The 25,543-nt window shown below is 35.9% G+C and overlaps 1 protein-coding gene across 1 annotated transcript; it reads left to right on the top strand.

Annotated features, from left to right (window-relative positions):
- On the top strand, positions 1–24,772 carry LOC119052963 (60S ribosomal protein L36-like). The gene is made up of 2 exons (XM_037150374.2): positions 1–59; positions 24,268–24,772. The coding sequence occupies exons 1-2, from the start codon at positions 1–3 to the stop codon at positions 24,770–24,772; spliced, it is 564 nt and encodes a 187-aa protein (XP_037006269.2).
- Positions 24,773–25,543: the final 771 nt, after the last annotated feature.

The following is a 25,543-nucleotide window of genomic DNA, read 5'->3' as shown; positions in this document are numbered from 1 at the left end:
ATGGGAGAAGCACCTAACCCAGACTCTCTAGGAAGAGGCAATGTGACCCGATGGAAGAGGTAAGGTCAACAAAATAAAAGGACTTGAGTGGAGGCAGGGAGGATAGAGGAGAAGGCTTTCAGGCAAAGAGAATGACAACATAGGCCAAACTCAAAAGATGTTTCAGAATTAAGCATTTCTGGTAAGTCTCCATGAAAACATTTCAACAGAATTGAAAAAAAAAGTAATTTTGGCTTTGGGGAAAGCTGAGGGGTTCTGGAGAGCAAAAGGCATGCTCATTTAAGATGAGACTGAAGATGTCAATGGCAATGGGGTGGGGATTACACAGATTTCCAAAGTCCTAAAAAGGAGTTTTGTATATTTTCTTTAGTATGTTTGGGGAGTTAATTGACATTTGTACCAGAATAATGGCATGCGTGATCTAAGTGCAGAACCAGGATCACAGGGGCATTGAATGGAGTGAGACTCTAGGGCTCAAGAATAAAGGCAAACTAACAGGTTACAATGGTCTGCTCTTTTCAATGACTGTTTACTGCAAAATGTATTCATTTTGTCTTAGGCCTGGGGCACTTTTATGTGCAAAGCAGAGTGTCCTGAACTGAGTTCTCATTCATGTTACCGCATGATCACCTGCTTCCCTGTTGTTAGCGGCCAGTTTCACTCCATTTCTCTTATTTTCATAATTCTCATCTTTTTTTTTGCACCTCTTTCCTATTTCTCTTTCATCTTTCACATGAAATGAATTCACACATATTTGGAAAGTAAGAAGTTCGTTACTCATGTTATTGACTCTTTTCATTAGATTTTTAAAAATGTACACTTTATCATGGTTATAAAAATTAATCCTGGAGACTAACCAGAAAAACATGGCCCTATAATAAACTGATACGGGAAGTCTTTTGTACTTTTAGACAGAGTTTTATTGATAACAAAATTTGTTTTAAGTGAGAAACATAAAAAATGAAAGTTTAAAATCAGGGGTTATACAAAGGGTAGCTAAGAGGAAGAGAAGTCAAATACTTCTGGTTCAAAAATAGTCTGAGGATGAGGCCAGCAAACTGAGGGAGGCGGCATGAGGCTGACCATAAGAATATTGTAAAGATGTTTTTATTAGTTAAAATACCAAGGGAATTAGGAGAAAATATTTTATAGATTCTAGCATGACTTAAAATACTGAAAAGCTGGTTAAACCCAACAATTTACGATGAAAGCTAAATGGAAAGGCAAAGAACAGTGTTCTGTCCAATTAGTAGAAACTCCTATGCAATGGTACATATATGTATGATAAATCCCACAGGCCCTCTGAGATATTGTTTCTAAATCAGATGGCCAATTAAAGGGGAAACATACTTTATGATTCTGAATTGAAGTAGAAGTTAAAAGTCGTTTTTAGTTTCATTAGAAATTTAGTGATTATGTGAGTATCCATGATCTAGATTTAATTTAAAAGATTCTTGATGTTACCAGATTATATAAAGAAAAAAATATTCCGGAAGTTTATTTAGGGGCACTGACCCCAGGATTATAATTCAAGAGCAATATTTATTATAATTCCAGGGCAAGCATAGTTTCTTGTGGGGGCAACTTTCCTCTCAAGTTTCCTGTGTGCCACAGATGAGAGTAAATATGATTGAGACATAATCTGCTTAGGGAGGAGAGGTGGCCAGTTTCCTAGAGGAAAAAGGCCTTAAGTAGTAGCCCATTTCTCAGGGAAAAAAGGCGTTAAGCCCCTTCCTCTAAGAACTTTTATTAGGTTGTAATACACAGAATACAGGGTAGCAAGGATCAAACAGTAGATAACATTTCAAAGAAATCTGAGTCAGTGTCTGCCAGGAAGAGAGTTTTAGGGTTTCTTGCTTGAACCCTTAACATATGAATGAAAGCACTCTTAGCAAAGCAGATTTCATAGGTTTTTTAGGACTTCTTTGTGATGCTATATTTTTCCCCAGATAATAATATTGATGTAAAAATAGACATATCAGCTTAATCATTTTATCATTCAGAGGGTATTTATTGAACATATATTTATGCTGTGTTATGTAAGGGCAGGGCCAATAACTTAATCTTGATTTTTATGCCATATGCCTAGTACTGTGTGTGAAGTAGGCACTAAACAGCCATGTGCTAATTTACAGAATGTACTTAATTTTAAGAGATAGAGGCTCATAGGCATAAGCAGACTTCCATAAACCAGCAATAACATGAGATGTATTGAAAATGCCAAAAGCTCAGAAATAGAAAGAAATCATTTATACCTGGAGTAATAAATACAATCTTCATGACACAGGTACAATTTGAGTTCTGCCTTGTCCAGGTCCACTCATCATTTGTTTCTAAAGGCATTTATGTTTTGACCTGGTATTTCTTTTTTTCATTTATTTATTTTATGATTGCTCAAGTACAGTTGTCTGCCTTTCCCCCTACCACTTCCCCCCCCCCAGGCATCTCCACCTCCCTCCCCTGATTCTACCTCCTGCTAGGTTTGTCCATGTGTTTTTTATAGTTGTTCCTGAAAACCCTTCACCCTTTCTGCCCCATTATCCTCTCCTACCTCCCCTCTGGTTACTATCAGATTGTTCTTAATTTTAATGTCTCTGGTTATATTTTGCTTGCTTGTTTGTTTTGTTGATTAGTTTCCTGTTAAAGCTGAGATTATATGGTATTTGTCTTTCATCACCTGGCTTATTTCACTTAGCATAATGCTCTCCAGTTCCATCCATGCTGTTGCAAAGGGTAGGAGCTTCCTCTTTCTGCTGCTGCTTAGAATTCCATCGTGTAAATGTACCATAGTTTTTTGATCCATTCATTTACTGATGGGCACTTACATTTCTTCCAGCACTTGGCTATTGTAAATGTTGCTGCTATGAACATTGGGGTGCCTAGGTTCATTTGAATTGGTGTTTTGGGGTTCTTATGATATAATCCCAGCAGTGGAATTGCTGGGTCAAAAGGCAGTTATATTTTTAGTTTTGTGAGGAAATTCCATACTATTTTCCACAGTGGCTGCACCAGCCTGCAATCCCATTAACAGTACACTAGTGCTTGTTTCCTTTTCTCCACATCCTCTCCAACACTTGTTTCAAAAATTTATATGGAATCATAATCAACCCCAAATAGCCACAGAAATTTTGAAAAAGAATAACAAGGTAGAAGGAATCACAATACTGCTATTAAACTGTATTACAAGGCTACTGTAATCAAAACAGCTTGGTCCTGGCATAAGAACATACACATAGACCAGTGGAATAGAACAGAGAGCCCAGAAATAAACCCAGGTCTCTACAGTCAATTAATATGGGACAGAGGGGACAGCAGCATTAAATGGAGTAAAAATAGCCTCTTCAACAAATGGTGTTGGGAGAGCTGGACAACTACATGCAAAAAATGAAACTTGATCACCAACTTACACCATACATGATAATAAATTCAAGGTAGATAAAAGACTTAAATGTAAGTCATGATGCCGTAAAAGTCCTAGAGGAGAACATAGGCAGAAAAATCTCAGACATCCCATGCAGCAATATTTTCACCAGTATGACCCCTTAGAGCACGGGACATAAAGGAAAGAATAAAAAAATGGGATCTCATCAAAATAAAAAGCTTCTGCATGGCTAAAGAAAACAGCATCTAATGGTTTGAGTTTAGGTCATCTAGAAAATGCACCTTGTATTCCTCTATCCACAGCCCCAGCCCCAGGCTCCATATCTGGACTACATAATTTAGGTCCTCATGCCCTGATCAATCTGGCATGTTACCCATCAGTATCGGAACTGAAAATCTCTTTTTTCTCCTTCTGTAAAAAAGTAGTGTTACCATCTTCAAATGACAGCGTTCGTGGTAACTAGAGGCCTATTTTGAATGCACGAGCATGAGGATGCAAGTTAGGAGGATCAGAAATAGAGTGAAGTCTCCGACCTGAGCAAAGGGTAAAGTGGATGAGAAAAGATAGAGGTTAGTTCTGGGAGCTACCCCAGTCAGTGCACCGAGGAGCTTAAAGGAAAACACGCACACACATAACAACAACAACAATGTGACTGCGCTCCCTGCCTCTCTCAGTTTGGCAAAGTCATCAGAGCCTTGGGAGAAGAAACACATTAAGGGATGATTCTGAAGCAATTTTCTGTGAAAGAAGAGAGTTTTAAAAAGAAAAATAAAAGGTTCTCTTCTACTCCTTCTAATGCTTTAGCAAATTTGATATTGCTCACTAGGAGTTTTAGATCCATAGGACCGTTCTGGTACCATGCATAGAGGTCTGAAGTCTGCTTCAGTAGTGGCTCTGGATGGAAACAGATCACTGTCAAAGACAGGACAGGATAGGAGTGATGACAGAGGAACGGAACCACTCTGGTCCTGTCACTTGGCCGTGGAGAAGGCACGTGGATTAACCCCTCTGTATCTCAGTTTGAGTCTTCTTTTCCATGGCATGAGGATGATTCCAGTGATGATCTCAGAGTTGTAAGAATCAAATATCAACACACGGGGTCAAAAAGCAACTGACATGAAGTGAACCAGGAGTAAGTAAGTGTTTATCTATTTTCAGTTTTGCATGTTTTTGATACATAGCATTGTTTGGTTGTGGTCATTAATCTCTTCCAGCATATGTTCTCTTTTTAAGAACTTTTTTCTATTTTTGGTTGATCGGACAGACTGACACATAAAAGACAGAGCTTTAAAACATACAAATGCCGTATTTAACTAATGGACCTGGATCTCTGTTTACCATTTATGTCACATGGAAACCTGATAGAGTCATAAGTTCATTTGTTTATTCAATGAGCCTGCTTCCTGTGCCTAATATGTAGATACTTCACTAACCATTATAATATCATTAAACCAGATTATGTCTCTTGAAAATTGCTCAGATGATTATACTACATGAAAATGTAAGTGAAATCTCGACTAGAAGTACCTGTTTTACTGAGTTTAAAAAAATTCAGTAAAACCAATAATGAGAAACTAATTTTGTTAAAAAAAAGGGGGGATGCACTAATGAATAGCTTACCATGTTTACACGAATCCTAATTTAATCTAATTCTCACAAGAAAAATATTACTACATCTATAAACATGTAAGCAAATTGACTTTCCTGATTTTAGAATTAAGCATCCAAGCTTCATGTACTTATGAACATTAGAGGCAGATTTTTGCACATCACTTGATTCCTGTTTTGGTCCTTTCTTGATGCTCCAGTCCATCATTAACCCAGTTCCTAATCTTATGTCTTTAGCTTCTATAGTCAGGATTTCTTCCTCCAAACCTGATAACAGACTTGTCTCTGCTCTGGTCCTCACTCTCTTCTTTGCATCTGGCTCTTCTTCAAGAAGCCTCATCTCCCAATCCTCTTTTCAGTATCAGTCTATGTAAATGATCTTGTGGCTCTGTCTCCCTAGGTTCCATTCAAGAAATTACAGAAAATGTTTCAAAGATTATTTATGAAATATTCATTGTAAAGTAATGTGTACTGATATTTTTAAGACAGTCAAAATGCTTAAGTTGTTTTTGTTATTATATAATCAATTTCAAATGTTAGATATCTTTCAAAAGATACCTAAATATGTGAATCATGGGGCCTGTTTATTTCACACAGTGACACATAAATTACCTGATGGTAGATTGCCAGTGTATGAAACTGAATAATCAAATAAATTTAGATAAATCATTTTAGTCTCACAAGCACATCTAAGAAGGATGATTTGTGAAGTTGAAAATTTTGCAAGTCTTATTTTTAATGAAGTTCAAACCAAAGGGAAAACTAAATAAACAATACAACAAAGCAAAATTTCAGCAGCATATGATTATAGAACCTTCATGGAAGAAATATGTTAAAAATTTCAGAAGCATTTATTGTATCACAATGAATTTAATAGAATTCGCTTGGTCTCATATTCCTGCATTTCATTAAACCTGGCAAATGACACCACTAAAATCCTCCTTCTACATTATTTTCCAGCTTTATTGAGAAGTCATCAACATATAACATAATTTTAAGCTATACAATGCCATGATCTGATGCACACATATATTGTGAAATTATAGCACAAACTTCACCTCAAATGATGACCATTTCTTTGTTTTTTGTCATTATGGTGAGAGCAGTCAAGATCTACTCTACTAGCAATTTTCAAGTATACAGAATAGTACTGTTCACTACAGTCACTATGCTGTACATTAGAGCCCCAGACTTAGTCCTCTTGTCACTGGAAGATTGTACCATATGAACAGCATCCCCTCATAAAATATTAGTTAACCATATATTTGAGGGTTTATTTCTGGGCTCTCAATTCTGTTCCATTAAACTATGTGCCTGTTTTTAATGTCAGTATCACATTGTTTTGATTACTATAGCTTAATAATATAGTTTGAACTCAGGGGTTTGTTGGCTCCAGCCTTGTTCTTTCTCCAGATTGCTCTAGCTATTCATGGTCATTTGTGATTCTGAGTGAATTTTAGTATTGTTTGTCCTATTTCTGTTAAAAAAATGCCATTGAAATTTTATATGGAATTGCATTAAATTTATAAATGACTTTGAGCAGGATGGACATTTCAACAATATTAATCCTTCTGATGTGTGAATACAGCACAGTTTTCTATTTGTGTTGTGTTTCATCAATGTGCTATCATGTTTTGGTCTATAGATTTTTCACTTCCTTGCTTAAATTCATTCTGAAGCATTTTACTCTTTCAGTCCTATTATGTAATGGGTTTGTTCTTTTCATTTCTTTTTCAGATATGTTCTTGTTAGTACATACAAATTCATCTGATTTTTGTATGTTTATTTTTTATCCTGCAAATTAACTGAATTTGTTTATTAGTTGTGACAGATTTTTGGTGGGATTTTTAGTCTACTTATATGTGTGCAAACAGAGATTGTTTACTTCTTACTTTCCAGTTTAGTCGATGTTTATTTCTTTTTATTACCTAATTGTTCTAAGACTTCCAGTACTATGATGAAAAAGAGTGGTATGAATGGACACCTTTGCTTTGTTCTTGATCTTAGAGAGAAAGTTTTCAACTTTTGCCATTGAATATAATGTTAGCTGTGGCTTGCTATGGCCTTTTTTATGTTAATGTTTGTTCCCTTAATGCTCTCTTTGTTGAGAGTTTTATCATGAAAGGACATTGACTTCTGTTACATGCTTTCTGCATGTATTGCAATGATCATATGATTTTTATCTGTCATTCTATTAACGTGATGTATTTCATTGAGTTGCACATATTGCACCATCTAAGCATCCCACAGACAAATTCCACTTGATCATGGTATACAACCCTTTAAAAATATGGTTGAATTTGATTTGCTAGTATTTTTGAGAATATTCGCATCTTTTCCAGTAACCGGCTTACTACCCTAATACTTCTAGGAATGGCACTCAGTCTTTTTCTTAGTTCTTTCCTCCTTCACCTGTGGGAACTGACATCCCATCCGTAAAACCCATACTTGCGCTGTGGTCTCTCTGCTTGTTGATTGATGCGAACCAGCAGTATGTTATTCAAACCCGCAGATGGTTCCTACAATGAGTATTAAAGGAGGACCCATACTCGGGCTCTAACGCAGGAAGTTCATCGGGATCTCACTGTCTAGTACTTTCATGTGTGTACACAAAGGCCTGCCTTCTGTCTGAACTTCGCTATTTTCCTGTTTCTGAAACCAGCACTTCAGATTCACAGTAAGATTATATATTTTTATCTCTTATTATCCACATTCCAAAAACCAGATTTGGAATTCTATGTGCTAGATACTCTGTTAGAGAGAGGGGATATAACAGTAAATGGGACATGATCATGACTTTCAAGACACTTTGGCCTAGTAGAAAAGAGAGATAAATAGGCATATCAAGACAGGTGAATGCCATAATAGCAGCGATTATGAGTTCAGGTCCTGACCTTTGCTAGAGGTTACTAGAATGTTTCAAATGTGAATGTAAGGGAGTTCAAAGGGACAGTTCACTGCAGAAACCAAGTATGAAAAACCAGTTAACTCGGCCAAGGTGGGAAAGTGCTGAGGCTTATCGGTCAATCAATAAAGATAGAAGCTTCGTCTCGTAGCCTTCTTATTCACTTCTTACCTGATGGCATCAGATGGTGGAGAACCCTCATCTGAGAGTGTCCTCAGGGTGTGACTGCTATCTTTATCCCTACTCTACTTGACTTTACACTCATTGCCTTCCCTTTGTGTCGAAAGCTCTAATCTTTGCAGTAGTGGTATTGAAGTTATGCTTTGGAGAACATTAGTATCGAAGTCAGGCAGACACAGACTTAAATTCCGTCTCTGCTGTTTACTAAGTTTGAATAATTCTCCAACCTTTTAAACTCCAGTTTCCCCACGTATCAAATAAAGCTAATGATCATGCTTATGTGAGATAAGACATCTAGAGGGTGTAGTACGTTGCTGATACATAAAGGATACATAATAATTATTAGCTTCTATTTCAAATTAGGGTTGTTGAACAGATGCGCAACCAATTCTTAGAAGTGCTCTTCAGACCGAAATCCCTCCCAGACTCCCAGACAATAGAGCCTCCTCTGACATTAATAGGGGTTTAGGACAATGTAAAAGGCACGATCTGCAATTTCCCACACTTAACATGTTTGATGCCACCCTGGCTTCGCAGCTGCACTGGCATCGGAGAACTAGTGTTACTAATGCTTTAAGGCTCAGTTTAAGCATCAAGTCCTCTGAGGTGATTTCCCAAATCTTCACTTTTCTCTCCAAGTGGTATTGTTTCCTTCCCTGTATTTCACTTAACATGTGGTTCTCAAAATATGGTCCACGTGTATTTTATACCTTATATCATATCATTTTTACACACATCAAGCTACATTTGAGTTATTTTAATATGTCTCTGTGTGGAACCTGCATTTTATTTCCATGCCCATATTTGCAATATCTAACTGCATGTGTGGTAACAGCTTAGGTGTTTGAGTTGGTAAATGGGCAAATGGCAAGACAAATAAAGGAGTGATTAAATGAGTAGGAAAAAGTAATTTTCTGTGTGTGCATGGCTCTAACAATAGTTAGGAAGATGATTTAGACATTGTCCTCTATGTAATGTAACAGATAAAAATTAGTTGATAGATTTCATATAAACCAAAAACAATTCTATTAAGAACTCCTAAATCTTGAATTTATAAACTTTATATACACCGTAGTTCCCAGTATAAATTGATTTCTCATACCAAACTCAAGACTAAAAGAAAGACATGTATTAACTACCATCACTATCATTCCTTACTATGGCCTAAAAAATGAACAGTTAGCATATTATTATTATGGATCTGACAACTTATCTCAACAGCTACATGCCAAAATAGCTTTTATTAATAGAGTTTTCTTTCATTAACATTTTGTAGTTAGGTCTTAATGACTTATTTATTATTAAATGAAAGTCATATCATCTATGACATATTTTATTGAATAATGATATTTAATGAAATAGTTAAAAATGCTGCCTGGCTACTTTTTTCTGCATGCCTCCAAGTGAAAGTCTTTCTGTGCATTCTTTTTGTAAATCTCAGGGATTTAAATGAACTATACTGGTTTGTTGAAAACTGATACCCTATTAATTAAATAAAAAGCAGACACAATTTGAATTTAGCTTAATAAGCAAACCAAAGTAAAGCAGCTGTGTCCCATTAGCTTCTGATTTCCTGCAAAATGGAGAGGGAATCAGATACACAAACACAGTTTCTCAAATGAGAAGCTCGTGGTTCTGTTGCTATAGCTGCCAAAGCTCTCTTTGATGCTCTCCTGCATTGGCAACTAAAGAGACAGTTTGGAATCGTTACACTGAACACTCCTATTCACTGAAAAAGTGCTGATATTTGACTACAAGCCTTCAGTTCCTCTACAGAGTTAAAATATGGGTGCAAAGAGAAAAAAGTCAAATTACCTTTTGAACATTAGATCCATTTTCTATTAGCCAAACTGCAGGGAAATCCTCTGAATAAAAATAAGCCTATTTGGGGGTCATTTCAGAAGTGGAGATGATAGTGATGCACAGAATAGGGAAATTGTCTTAAACCCTTTTTTTTAAAGAAATCTCTGTAGTTGTGTATGGCCACTTCAATGAAACTCCTGCTAATTTAGCAGCAGCTCTAATGAGAATTATATCCAAGAGGAAATAATCATTGTTAGAGAAAGGACATCAACTTTCCACTGCTTACAAATAAATGCAAAGGTTAAATGTTATTTTTCCAGGAATCTCAATAGCACCATAGAAAGTCATTTAATTGGCTCTGCATTTTCTGAAGAATCATATCAAGACTACAGAGAAGTTACACTGATCCCCAGAATACTTGAAAGGGACTATATTGTGTTCTTTTGGAATGGGCACCACAACACTACCTCCAACCTGCCATTATTTTTTCTCTGCCATGAGAAAGAGACTCTGGACTAGGAAGAGGCAGGGCCACTTGGCTCAGTTTCCTTTTCCTTTTATTTTGTCTCTGTAGGGTAAATGGAGGCAGTCTGGCTTCTTCACCCAGGTAGGTGTCTGGGTAACTACAGGAAGCAGTGTTCCCATAACCTTGAATGGGCCTTATATGTAGTGGTCTCATAGCCTTGAGACTGGGTCTGATAAATAGTTCCCATAACATGAAGTGGGCTCACATGTGCAGAATCATGCTATGTTATATGATTTTTTTTGGCTGGAAGCAGGCTTTGTTTATCTTAGTACTTAAGCAGGTAGGGGCTCCTCACTAGACAGAGGTACAGCTTGCATGATGGGTGACTTGCCCACCCACGAATAAAGGCATGGCAAGCATCCCCATGGCTCTGCGCATTTTCTTCTGTCTGTGCAAATACTGTGAACCTATCAGGTCTTGAATGATTGCAACACAGTCTCTGTTACAATCAGCAATGCCACATTGAACCTAGGAACAGCTTTCTTTAAGTTTCAGGCTCAAGGATAGACAATTTCTTAGTACAGGTTATCTCTATAAATATTTGTGAAATGAATGACATTGTGAATTGTCAATGACAGTATTCATTTTCAGGTCAATGCTCAAATGACAGTTCCTCTGCTGCCATATAGTTGGTTTCATCCTGTCATCATAGTAATATGCATAGGACAAAAATGACACCCACATGCAAACAGTAGGCTCTATCCACACATTCATCGTGCTTGTCTGCGGAGACAGTAGAGGCTATGTGCAACACTAGTAAAGGGAGCTGCCTTTTCTTCGATCTCATTGTCATTCTGGAACTGTGAATACAATGATAAGGAATGGTATATTTATTTTTTTAACTATAGAATAATTGCATGATTACAGTGAACTCTATTTGTCCATAGGTGTTTTGATGGCATTTGAGAACAGACTGTTGGTTGCCAGAGGGAAGTGGGTGTTCGGGCACTTGGTGAAAAGGTGAAAGATTAAGAAGTACAAATTGGTAGTTACAAAATAGCGATGGGGATGTATAGTACAGCATAAGGAATATAATCAATAATATTGTTTGTGTATGACACAAGATGGATGCTGGAAATACTGGGGGGATGCTCTGTAAAGTATGTGGGTATCTAACCATCCTGCTGTACACCTGGAACTAGCACAAAATTGTACTGAATGCAAACTGTATACAATTGTTTAAAATTAAAAAATATAACCCTAATGCAAAGTCCAAAAGCTTTAAGCCAACTCGTTTTCTAAAGAAAGATAGCCATAGCAGGAAGAACAAGAGAAAAAGAAAAGAAATATACTAACTAAGGTAAACAATATACTGACTGGTGTTATTCTGTAGGAATCAAGTAGGCTATAGTGGTGCTCTATTAATTTTTCAATAGAGAGATTATATAGTGTTGAGAAAATTACCTCTTTATAATTCTCTCTTTTATCTCTCACTTCTTTTACTTTTAAACTAGGAGGAAGTATTTATATCAAAATTTGCACAAGCCATAGCAGTGATTAGTCAATATAGACACACATAGACTATGTATACCTCCAGCTTATTTTTTTATTTGCAAGATTTTAAAATAAATCTAGTGTATCTTGTATATTAAAAGACTCTAGATTAATAAATACAATATTAAAAAAGAAGCAAATTTAGACAACAACAAATGATTGAAGATCTACTTTTATATCCAAATAAAGCACAGGTAAAGTGTTTATTAGAACATACCCCTATGTTTAATGTACACTACCTATTTATCAAATAATCTAAAGAAATGTTGCAAGAACAATTTAGTAATAAAATGTGCATATTTCCTTTATAGAAATGTTACAGTTGTTGTGTTGGTATATAATTTTTCAACAATACAGTTTCTGCTCTAGCAACTTGATATTTATGGGTGAACTGTAACATCAGATCATCAGAGAAGTTAACTGACTTTAAAATTACATCATGAAGCACGTGGAAATGAAGATTCAGGGTAACAATTTCAGTTCTTCTGAAACAATGACTGAAGAAATCACAGTATCAAAATGATTCACATATTTTATTTCAGAATATAAATTAAACAAAAACAGGTCTTTAGCCAACATGAATAAAAAAGGTCAAACAGGCCTTATTTTTAATCTAGGAGGAAGTAATCTAGGAGGCCCTATGGAAGCTGTTCCCTAGAACTTCTAGGAAGCCTTAGGTATTCACTGGGTGGGGCAACCCACTTCCCTGAGTTGTGGGGGAGGGGTCAGAGAGGGAACAGTGCTGCTTGCTCAGCTTTCACTGGCTTTTGGTCACTTCCCCTGCTACCCACAAGCAAACTGGGTGCTTTTGTTGCTGATTCCTGGCTAGGTAGATTTGTGTACATTCTGGGATCCTGTGGGTCTCTCCAACAAATTCTCCTATGAGGCTAGGAGTTTCTCCTACTGCTGCAACCCCCACAGTTTTTTACCACCAGAGGTTTTGAGGCCTTATTTCCCAATGCTGGAACCCTGGGTTGTTCAGTCTGTCTCACTCCCCAGTTGTTCCTCCCAATTTATCTGCATGCAAATGTGGGACTGCCTGGTCTGCCAGCCACCACCTTTCTGCTTATCCTCTTCACTCAGCTGCCCATCTCCGCCCCTCCTACCAGTATGAATAAATATTTCTTCTTCAAATCCTTGGTTTTGGACTTCCATACAATTTCATTTTATTGTTATTTTATGCTTTTAAATTTGTTGTTGTCCTTCTTTTGGTTGTATGAGGAGGCAAAGCCTATCTACCTATGCCTAAATCTTGGCTATAAGTTCCTCGTGTAACTTTTATATACCCAAAACTGTCTTAAGGGCTATGGAGGCATATAAGGATATTAACAGATGAACCCAATTGCCCTCAAAATTCAACTATCAAAAGAATTATAGGTGGAAGCTAGTTGTCTAATCATACTTATCAAGGCTGAGCAGAAATTAAAACTATAAAAATGTTTACTTCTTTCCAGATTTATAGTAATTTACTTCATTGTATATTTTATGAAAGAACAGTAAGTTCAGATTTTCACATACATTTCCAGGGATATGATGAGAAAAATTAATAGTAAATATAGAGAAGTATAAACTGTATCTGCTTGAGACAAAATTTAATTATTCATCAGAGAATTTATACACCTCTCTCCACTTTTTAGGTTATAAGCAGGAAAATGTCTGATAATGTACCTTAAAATAAAGCAGCTTCTAATAGAACGTGACTGACCATTAGCCCCTGAGTTCTGTCACTGGTTTTCTTCAGTTGTCTCATCAACCTCATGATTATGGAGTGTCTTGTTTTACACAACTGAGAACTTTGAACCTTATTGAGTGTGTTATGTGGGTTTGTGCACAAACAGGTTTACAGTAGTCTTCCATTATTCAAAGTTGTGCTTTCCATGGTTTCTGTTACCCACAGTCAACTGTGGTCCAAAATTATTAAATGGAAAATTCCAGGAGTACACAAATCATAAGTTTGAAAGTGCATATCATTGTGAGCAGCCTGATGAAATCTCACTCTGTCCCATGTGGGAGGTAAATCATTCCTTCATCCAGCGAATCCATGCTGCATATACTGTCCTCCTGTTAGTCACTTAGCAGCCACCTCTGTTACCAGGTCAACTGTCACAATGTAGTTGTGCTTGTGTTCAAGTAACCATTATTTTACTCAGTAATCACCCCAAAGTGCAAGAGTAGTGATGCTGGCAATTCAAATATGACACATAAAAGATAAAACACGCTTCCTCTATGAGAAAATTTATGTATGTGTAAGAAAACAATATTGTAGAATTGGTTACCACCCATGGTTTCAGGCATCCACTGCGGGTCCTAGAACATATCACCTACGGATAAGTGGGCTCTACTGTGTTTTTATTGTTGGTAAGAATATCATCATCACTGTTAGTCTCTGTCAATAGAAAGATTAAAACACAGCTCAGCATAGGAAATAATAAAATCCAATCAAACTTAATATTTGAAAACATTAAAAAATAAGTATAACCCCTAGAAAATTATTGTACACATCTTTATCAGTCTCACACTGGGGCACTACATAGATCCAAGAGCTGACTTCAGTCGTTTATCTATTTTGGTGAAACTACATGCCCTCAAACAAAAGATTGATTGATACTAAAACACCATTTTAATTCAGAAAAATGCTGTATTGATCTTCTGATCATTTTCTCACAACTTAAAGGATGAGTCTTGTCAAATTTCAGGAAACGCTATTGTTTTAAGTGGATATAAAGACTTCCTAGAATGGAAACTCAGCTGACACATATCTTATCCTTTCTTGCTGACATGATTTATACCATTTCTCTACAATATCATGAGACCAATATAAAAATTATACCAGACTCTCAATATATAAAGACACAAGACTTTCAAAAGGTCTTCAGGCAATTTGATGATTTAAGAAACACACACAGTAGAATACATATTACTCTCTGATATTAGGAACATATATGAATTACACAAAAGGTTTTTCTTTTTAAGAAAATATAAAAGCAGTATATGTTTCTGAAATATTTGCAGTTTTTATTTTGTTGCATAATGTACATTGTCTTACTTGGTCTTTAAGGCAAACTGTCTTTACCTTAATTTACCTGCTAAAAAACTATAACGAATTTTACCATATCATTGAATATCTTACTAGTAAGTGAATAAAATTAAAATAAATGCATATTTAAGTTAATACTATGTACAGGTCAGGTTAGGCCCTAAAATGAAAGGAAAGAAAAAAAAACAAAAATTTCTATGAGATATAGAACATAAAGGAAATAATTACAATCTGAAGCACTGTGTGCTACACATTATACTGGATACAAATAAAGTGAAAACCCAGAGAGAAGCAGTTTATTTTCTCTGAATATCAAGAAAGTGTTCATAGAATAACACTGGACATGAGAATTCATGGGAATTCATATAGCAAATGTGTTTGGCAATGACAGTTTTAAAGACAGTACTTTCCTTTGCCCTGTGTCAGAGTACAAAAGTTGGAGGGACTATTTAAGGATAAAGATTGACAAAGGTCCTGAGGGCATTCCATGTGAAAATATCTCACTTATATTTATGGATACATATTATCATTGTTTGCGTACATATAAGGCAAAGTCAGGTCTTCTGTTGCTTGTGTCTAATACCTTCTCTTCCTCACATATTTCCTTCTGGCAAATTCCTCCTGTTTGTTCCAGGTTCAGTATAAGTATTCTGTTCCTGTGATTCATTTCAGTAGACTTGACTTTCTCTTCTCTGCATTCCTATAAGACATTTTATTTTTGCATGCAATTTAATACTCTATTGTAGTTATATAATTGAACATTTATGCCCCCCTGAGGACTATAAACTCCTTGAGCTAAGCGAGTGAATGTTATTAATTTCTGTACTCTCAGGACCTACCTTACAGCTTGACAAATTGGAAATTTTCAGTGAGTCTTTATTGTTTTTAACTGAATGAAAGAATAAGTGATATGGAAGGGTTTTTGACCTCTTCTCATTGTGTTGAGTGTTCCTTTATGGGGCTATTAAATGCCTCTGTCTGTTTAAAGAACATGGTCATGGCTTTAAGCATGTATCTTTTCCAAGGGCCATATTCCTGGCTATAGTCTTCTGGAAACATTTTGACAACACACATTTGTGGCATTAAAACAAGAAGGTTTAGAAGATTGTATAAAACCACATAAATAGTTTAAAATTATTGAACAATTTATAAAAAAGCAACTGGTTCCTTTCATAGTTTCATAGTTTCATTCATAGCTGAGCATCTTGAAGAGGCCTCCCTTTTTTTGGTCCAGTATGAGTTATATATTTAGGGAAGGCAGAACTTTATGGGCTCATGAGACTATCTTATAGCACTATCAGAGTGTTAAACAAAAGCATTACTACAATTATTTTCTATGTCAAAACAGAAATGCCTTTTCAAATGTAACATTTAGTCGTAATTGAAAATCATTCTCCTTTTATACAATGACACACCTAATTCATAAAATGGAGACAACTGTACGTGGACGCATGCGTAGGGAACATCAGGCTTTTAGGTTAGTGACTTAAAGATAATGAACTATAGAGCAACGCTGTAATTTTTATCACAGATGATTCCTCAACCATTTCTAAACTATAGCAGTGCTTAGAGCACATAGACAAAAGTTAATTGTGAACATTAATATCTGCTAAATAGTACCTTGATGGTAAACACAATTTAAGAATAAGAAAAGGAAGAAAGCAATATATAATTGAAAGTGCTCTTTGCAAAGAAAAAGAATGAGGTTTACACATGGATAAAACATAAGAATTTGAGTACCGTGAGGATCTCACTCCACTATTTATAAACTGTAGGAATTATTATTGCACTGTCCAAGTAGACCTTTTAAATTGGAGCAGTGTCAGATGGTCCCTTGTTTCAACAACACACAGGTGAGTAGGTAATCTGTTTTCCTTTTCATATTTCACAAGAAATAGAAGAATTCTTATAGAATATCAATGTATACAGTGAAAAACCTGAAAATTCTCTTTTTATTACCACTCATACTATTTTTACCCAATCTTAGTATTGTCAACAATTCTGTATCTCCTTTCAATTATGCACACATATATTTATACTTATGAATACATAGTACATGTGTATAGTTGTTATATGTGTTTTATAATATACATGCTGCTTTTTTTACTACAAATGTCTTGGGAAAAACAAATACAAATGTATTTAAGCTCCATTTTATTACGTGCTGTCTAAAATTCCACAGTATGCCTACACCCCAGTAATTTAATGCTATTTTTCCAGTTATAGACATTAACTTGATCTAATATTTGCTGCTTAAAAAAAAAAAGCCAGAGTTCATGCTCCGGCCAGGATAGATAAGAGAGAAGACTTAACCTGAAGATAATACATGAAACAACTTTTTCAGACATTGGACAATAGACAGGATGCTCCGTAGTCACTGAGACCAGGAAACCAAACAAGGTGAGCCATAAAATTCACCCAGCTTTCTGCTGCAAGCACACTCTGCACCACAATACATGGGCGAACAAACAGAAGACAGATACTGGAATTCAACGGAGATGAGGTAGCTGAAGTTTGCAAGACAAATTTTGTAAGAAAGGGTTATGTGGAAAAACATACAGTATCCTTTAGTTTGTTCTCTTGAATAAGGGGATTATGAAAGTATATGAATAATATAAAATTCTAAGAAGTTGAACAAAGAGCTTCTGAAATTGCCTCTGAACTAACCTGGAAGTAGGAATCATTAATTTTCCACCAACCAGAGTAAAGTTCACTCAAAGTTTCCAGTAGACACCCCTAAAAGAACCACACTTTAGTAATAGGGCTAAACAAGTACTAGAGAGAATACTATAGAGCTGACAAAAAAATAACACAAGACAAGTCTCATATTCATCAAACCTAACCCCAAATTACATAAGAGCCTATCAGAACAAAGGAATTGATTCTATAAATATCACACAATATTAAAACATTCCACACCATAAAATTACAATATTCAACATCCAATAAAATTATTAGATATACCAAAAGTGGGAAAATATAACCCATACCTAAGTGTACAATTACCAAAAGCAACAGAACCTTAAAAATAGAAATAACATTACTATGACAGAATGTTAAGTAGGCATTATATTATGTTCAGTTATTTAAAGGCAAATGTGAATGCAGTGAAGAGAGAAATACAAAATATTTAACATAAAAATAAATCTTCAAAATAAAAACGAAATGTTTACCATGAAAATTTATTTGGTTACTGCTAAGACCAGGTGAGACAATTCAAACAGAAAATTAGTAAATTTAATAACCCCAGTAGGAACTACACAAAATGAAGCATAGAAAGAAAACAAAACAGGAAAAATAAAACCTCCGTAAGCCGTGGAATAGTATCAAATGTTTGAACACATAAATACATACGTAATTGAAGTTCCAGATAAAAATGAAAGGAAAATGTGTGAGCAAAAAGCAATTTGAAAAAATTATGCCCTCAACTTTCTCATATTTGATGCAAAGGGCATATCCACCAATTAGACACTGGCACCCACAGCTGCTGCTTTGGATCCACTCTGCGCTCTGTCCCAAGGGCACACTTTTGCCAGTCTCTTCTCAGTCAATGACTAACGTGGTCATGGTACTACAGCAGGATATGTGCCCGGGGAGGGTCTACTCTAATGGGCAAGCACTTTTCAAGGGCTATGTAGTAGTCTGAACTAAGTTTTCCCAGTGTTGAAACAAAGCTATCAGCATTAAACTTCAAATGGCTGCCTCCAGGGTGCCTCCTATATTTTGCTCCTTTAAACAAATTGTTGGCTAAACTTTCATAGTGACGTAATGTCTCAAAAATACTTAAAAGAGTCAGAAGAAAATATGAGTATTATTACACAAGATATGTTATTAGTTTCCTTACAGTTTTTGACTAGAAAATAGGTTGTTTAACATATATCTACTTCTTTAGAAATGGTCTTTGAATTTAGAATTCAAACATATTTCAGAAACCATAGAAATATTTGCTTGAATTCCACAGTTGAATCAGTTGGATATGCTCAAAGGAAAAACCTGTTTATATGCTGTTCTTTATCCATCATTTCCATATCATTTTACATAAAATGTAGATATAATAATTCATCTGTCCTATTCAGAAATACTTTCTCAGGTAAATAAAGACATTTTTCTGAAGATTGACCTGGGGAGAATAGCTTGGTTGTAGACATGTATATCTGACAAATACCATGAAAATATTTAGTAAGCTACTATATACTCAGGGGCTTTTTCATGTCGACTGCTGTTGAGAATATAAGCATTTCTAACATTTTTATTTGTTGGATAAAGCTCCGTGTTGATTGCCTTTAGTCACATATATCATCAGGTGTTCTGGTTAAGTTCCTGAGACCAAAGTGAGTGTGTATTTATATGTGTATATATGCATACACACGTGTGTGCATATATGTACATGTGCATGTGTGCACACATGTGCCTATATCACATATACATGTGTGAACATACAAGTATGTAACTGACACACATATAATATATACAGATATATTTTATATGCATGTATGTATATGAAATAGATAATTTATTTAAATACATATGCAGTGATCATTAGAAATTAAATAAGTATTTTAAAATTTATTTTGGTGCAAAAGCACTTAAGTATACATGATTCAGGCTATTGAACTATTTCTCAAGCAAAGCCATGGCTCCTTTCAGGAGGCCTTTTCTAGAGCTATTGACTCTTCTAGTAACCAGTCCCCTTGCCTTGGATTTTTGGACTTCACTGTTGCTTATTGTAAGCTATCAGGATTCTGTGTACTCTGTTAACAACTTTGTAGACAATCCTTTTATTAAGTTCTCCTCACTCTTATAAAGTACAACAAACAAGATTTTTCAAAGAATATACCAACTGAGATTGAACTACTAAATAAGTGTCAGAACCCTACCTTAATCTAAGACTGCCAGCATCAAAATATTATTGTTAACTGCCATGCCGGACAGGCCCTATTATATTATCAATTATTTGCATGTGTGTTTCATGCCTCATCCTGGGGCCGGAGAATGTGTATGTTAGTATTAGTCACCCATGGGCCCTTGCATTGACATGTAATGGGTGCTCACCAGACACATGAGAGAGAACTAATACTTTCTAAGTTGTCTTCGGGCAACAAAAGCTCACATAAGAGCTTTTTTTAAAGGATATATATTATCTAAAGATTCTATTAAAACCTGTTCAAATGTTTTAAAAGAAGAAAAAAGCTTTTATTGACATAGCTGCAATCTGTGCAATCTACCTTAAACAAAATTAGGATGGAGAATTGATGGGCTTGGTGTGGGAGTAGAGCCTTTCAAGTCCGAGTCCCCTAACTCTGTGGGGCATGATGTTTATGCCCCACATGCTGTGTGGGGATGATCTGAGTTGGAGGTTCCAGTTCAGTTACCTGGCTCCCGCCTGGCAATTGTTAGGTAATTTAGATTTGAGTCAATTTAATTCAAATGCAAAGATTTCTTCCAAGTGGAAAAAAATTTGAAATGAAAAGGCTACATACTATTTCCCAAAATAGTATATACCAAATGTGTAGCCTTGTATAGATGATATGATTGGTGTTTTCTGTGCTTTATGTATTTTGACATTCATCGATAAAACATTTTACTTGTTATCAAATTAAGTGCAGAAAAATAATTTCTATATGTCATTATGAGAAAAATAAAATTATAATAAAGCTAGTTATTTTGGTAAGATTTAAGAGAAGAAAAATGCGTGAAGGAGAGGGGGAAGAAGGGAAGGAAAGAGAGACATAAATCACAAGAACGCATTAAATTAAAACTATCTCTCTTAAACTATTAGAACCAGTGACTTGTTTGGTATGTTTTCTCCTTTTTGCTTTACAAAACATCATTAAACCTGCTGCAAGCTCACACTGGTACAAAAAATTATGCTGAAGAGTTATAATTATAGATTTGATGTTCAGGTTCCCATGCACGAGTTATGCTTTTTTGTTTGTTTCTTAAACACCCCAGTGCAAACACATGTTGAATTATTTGGACTATGTCATTATTTAATTGTTTACAATATATTGTGATTAAAGGCATTTAACAGTCTTTTGGATGTCCAGAAAAATAACTGAGTAAAAATATTAAAATAGAGCTGAATTGATAAATCAGCCATTTGAACAGAATCTACACTGAAAGAAATAATCAGTGTATGTCTATTAACCACTGTTTATAATAGAAAATGTTTTCACTGTCTTCTCTTAAACAGTAACTTTCTATTTTCCTATGTATCTTTAGTGATACACAGACAGTTCTAAAACTTTCTCAGAATGCAGCGTGCTGACATTTCCTAAGACTTTCCAAGATCTATGAAACAGTATGTATGGCTGTACGTTCATTGTCTTGTTCAAATATACATCCCACACAACTCAAGGAGACACAAAGGACTGAAGTGGCACAATGCTGCCTTTTAGCAGCTCCCATGTTGTCAGTACATCTTACATGAAATAATGCATCTTTATTGTTTACTGGGTCAGTAATTTTAATATGTTGTACCATATTTCTCTAACATAAGAAACATTATTCTAAACCTATGACATATGTACTTTTTAAAGAAACACTAGGCTCAGAAAAACTGGGTTATCTTAGTAACAGAGATCTTGTGTATGTTTCAAGGTACATGAGTAAATACAATACAAAAGGGAATATTGGAATTTTATCACCATGGCGATTCAAAACCTATACACTTGTAAACAGTATGCTAGAGAGTATTTATCCTTAAAATACAAAGAGAAAAACTGAATGGAATTGATATTTTTAATAGTAGTTGATTACTAAGGGCTCAAATCACTGTCTTATCACTTAAGATGCCCTAAATTCAAATAACAGAAATTCCAGACTTAAATTTCTTAAGTCTGGAAGAATTTCTAAATTTCTTAAACATTTGGAAGACTTATTTTTACACCGAAGACCTCACTAAGGTGGAGTACCTACAGGGTTGGTTAATCTGTTGCTCAATGTCATCAATACTAACTCAGAGCCCTTTCATTTTAGGATCTCCTATGATCAGTGCTGTGGACTTTGTCCTTCACGATTCCCTTCTTGTCTGAAAGGTCACTGTGGAATCTCTAAGTGGCATATGCAGGTATATTAACAGCCAGCAGAAGAAAGGACACTTTCCTTCTGACTGGTCTCTTTTGACTGGTAAGGATCTCTGGGGCAGCCATACACTTGCCCCATGACTGACTGACTGTAACACCAACTCGATCACATCCAAGGGGATTCTGATCACCATGCTAGGTTAGGACCAACCAGCTAAATAGGTGGCTTTAGGAGTTCTGTCACAAAGGACAAAGAGCACAGGCACGAGGGGGAACAGAACCTGGGTAGTACCCAAGGTTACTCTACAATGTCATAGTTATAAAGTAAGTATACCATGAAAAGGGTATTGACAAAATTTCAAATGATATAAATGCTTAGAGTTGCTTTCTTCATTTATGGTAGTTTATCAAAACATTGATTAATAAAACTCACTGCAAGGGAAAATTCATGGACAGGTAACTAAATAATTGAGACATCTTAAGATAAGATATCCTCTAATTGAGCACTGATTTAAAAGTTGGCCTGTTCTCGTGTCTCTGAACCCTTACCCTTCTTCCCTCCCAAATAATTTGGAAATGTTTTACCTATCTGTACTCTAGAATCAAGGACTTAGCTTCACACATAGTAAAAAAAAAACTTTGGTATTTTGCAGTCCAAGATTATATATCAATTACAGCCAGCCTTGTCCATTTCCATTTACTCTTTTTTATTAATTATTCATTATAACAAAAAATGTTTCATACTATGGGGAAAATATGGCAGGTACAATTAAATATGAATAAAATGTGTATTATATATATTTTTAAAAGAGAAATATTTATTGACCATAAATCTGTTTAACATAACTTTTAATTAAAAAAGTCAGAAGCTGCACCTTGACCATTCTAACATGTATGCTCTAACATGACCATAGCGAAGGACACACAATGGGCTTCATTTCACACTCTTTTGAAAAAGGAAAAGGGGATTTCCTATTTCTATTATTTAGCACAATTTTGAAAGCCTTTTCCCACAGTGATATTTGAGCTAAAGTTCAACTTTAATGGTCAACGTGAGCATGATTTTGCTCTTTGAGCGTGACTGCACGGAACTTTGCAAGCCCTGCTGCAAGGCCTTCTCTCTCATAAAAGGGATGCGGTGTGGATGGTGCTGTCATTGTTATGTGAAAATTTCTATTTTCCAAGTCCTAACAGTTCATGTGTATAATTAGGTCAACAAAGATATAATTATTTTTTAAATAATGTATTTTTAAAAGATTGTGTTTTTTTTTAAAGAGAGGAGAGGGGAGGGAGAAAGAGAGGGAGAGAAACATCAATGTGTGGTTACCTCTCACATGACCCCCCACTGGGGACTGGCCCACAACCCAGGCATGTGCCCTGACTGGGAGTCAAACTGGCGACCCTCTGGTTCGTGGCCCGTGCTCAATCTACTGAGCTACATCAGCCAGGGAAGCAAAGATATAATTTTACCATTTGTTTTGTATCAAATAGTTCAAAAGGGGTTTTACGTGGCCCTGGCATCTTTAGTTCGGTCATTAATAAGTCCGGCTAAATATTTTTTGAGATTTGCATTCTTAGTCAGGAGGAATTTTCTGAGTACTCACATTATATTTGAAAATTCAAGATGTGACTCACACTCCAAAAAATATATGCATACCATTTTCTCATTTCGTTTTTTAAATATATTTCAAATAATAGATTAAAGCAATCAGCTGACAAGAGAGATGATGCATTAGATTGTGAGTAGATATAAAAACATGTGGGCTTTGAAAATGTGGTGCCTGGTTATTCCAATAAGAAATTCTGCTTCTTTTGTGAACTGAAACTGTTAAGCTAGACATATTTTTTGCAGAGGATTTAAAATGTGAACATCCAACAAAATAATTTCCTTGTGGTGTTTAAAGGATATTTTTATTTCTTTAAATCATAAAAGTTTCCCTCTTCAAATAGCCCCCACTTTAGTTTTAGAGATAAAAGTACAGCTGTTTGGATTATTCTCTTGCAAATTTTCACCCCTCTACAGTTTCCCCCGTATGTTAAAATAAAAGCCACTATGAGCAAAGTATCTAGTTCTGTAGCTAAAGCTCTCTGATGTGAATCACACTAACAAAAACAAAAAGATAGCCTTTGTGTTAAAAAATTATTAGAGACACTAAGCTGTTTTTAGGTATGCATTTTCAGAAAAGTGCAAGAATATTACGTTAATTCGGAATATGTTTTCTTTCATTCTTTTTGCATCCTTGAAAAATGTATCAGTATTCTTATTATTATTACTGTTTAATGCTATCGTTCTTTTATATAATACAGCGGTAGCTTAGAAAACAATAAAAGTAAATCCTTCCGCTGTGGTGGCCTTTGGGGAACAGCAGCCGTGGCTCTCCACTGCGCCGTGGCCAGGGGCCTCAACAAGGGCCACAAAGTGACAAAGAATGGGAGCAAGTGGAGGCGCAGCCGCAGTGGGCGCCTCACCCAGCACACCAAGTTCGTGCAGGACAGGATCCGAGAGGTGTGTGGCTTTGCCCCCTATGAGCAGTGCACCGTGGAGCTGCTCAAGGTCTCTAAGGATGAGAGGACCCCGAAATTCATCAAGAAAAGGGTGGGGACACATGTCCTGGCCAAGAAGAAGAGACAGGAGCTGAGCAATATCCTTGCAGCCAGGAGGAAGGCAGCAGCCAAGAAGGACTGCGCCCCATGCCCTCTGTGTAATAAAACCCGTTCCGAAAAAATAAAAAAGAATAAAAGTAAAAATAAAAATGAAGATGGTCTAAGCTGCAGCCTTCCCGTCCTGGAAAGCTCAGCTCCCTGGGCATGACTGCAGCTTTAGTAGAGGGCCAGAGCTCACTTTGTGACTTCAGTCCTTTTGCTTAAGGGCATTTCAGGCAGAAACCTCATAAGGTTGTTCCTTAGAATTAGCATGTGATCTAAAACTGGCTATGTGTATAACCCTTAATCCAAGAAACCAGCTGGCCAAGCACCGGTAAGAAAAAGAAAAAATCAGTTCAAAATGAGACAATGAGAAGTCGTAAAATATTGCTTTCCTCATCCACAGCTCCTTTATACGGGGCTTGAATAGTTGTCTTAAAATTTCTGTAATGTTTTTAATTGTGTTATAAACAAAATTTATACCTCACTTTGTTTTTCCTGCTAGCAAAGCCATTTGAATGATTGCTTGGCTCATGTCTGTGTGTGTGCTAAGTATTTTGACAAGAATGACTTCTTGACCTCAGGGACTCAGTCAGATATTAGAGTTCTGCTAACAAGCCTCATAAAAATATAAGAAACAGGTAATAAACCTGACATACATATTTCATACATGATAAGTTGAAATGTAGAATAATGAGTATCTGACACACTACAGCATGTGTAGTATATTAAGAGCTTGGCACAAACAGAAGACAAATGCCAGCCCATGTTTAAAGCTGGTATTCCATTCTCAAATCCAATCGCCAGATCTCTGCGATGACACACTGGCCATCCTAACTCAGAAATGTCGTGCAGAGCCCTCAGGGTAACCACTGGAATTATGTCAAGTGAGTTCTTTGAGAAATCATCTAGAAAAACAGAAGCCATATTAAGTAGCTTA

The sequence above is a fragment of the Artibeus jamaicensis genome, unplaced genomic scaffold (assembly GCF_021234435.1).
Source record: "Artibeus jamaicensis isolate MK-2021 breed Jamaican fruit bat unplaced genomic scaffold, CSHL_Jam_final contig_426, whole genome shotgun sequence".
NCBI classification, from domain to species: Eukaryota; Metazoa; Chordata; class Mammalia; order Chiroptera; family Phyllostomidae; genus Artibeus; species Artibeus jamaicensis.
The sequence above is the reverse complement of the archived record's forward strand: the minus strand, read 5'-3'. Positions and strand labels throughout refer to the sequence as shown.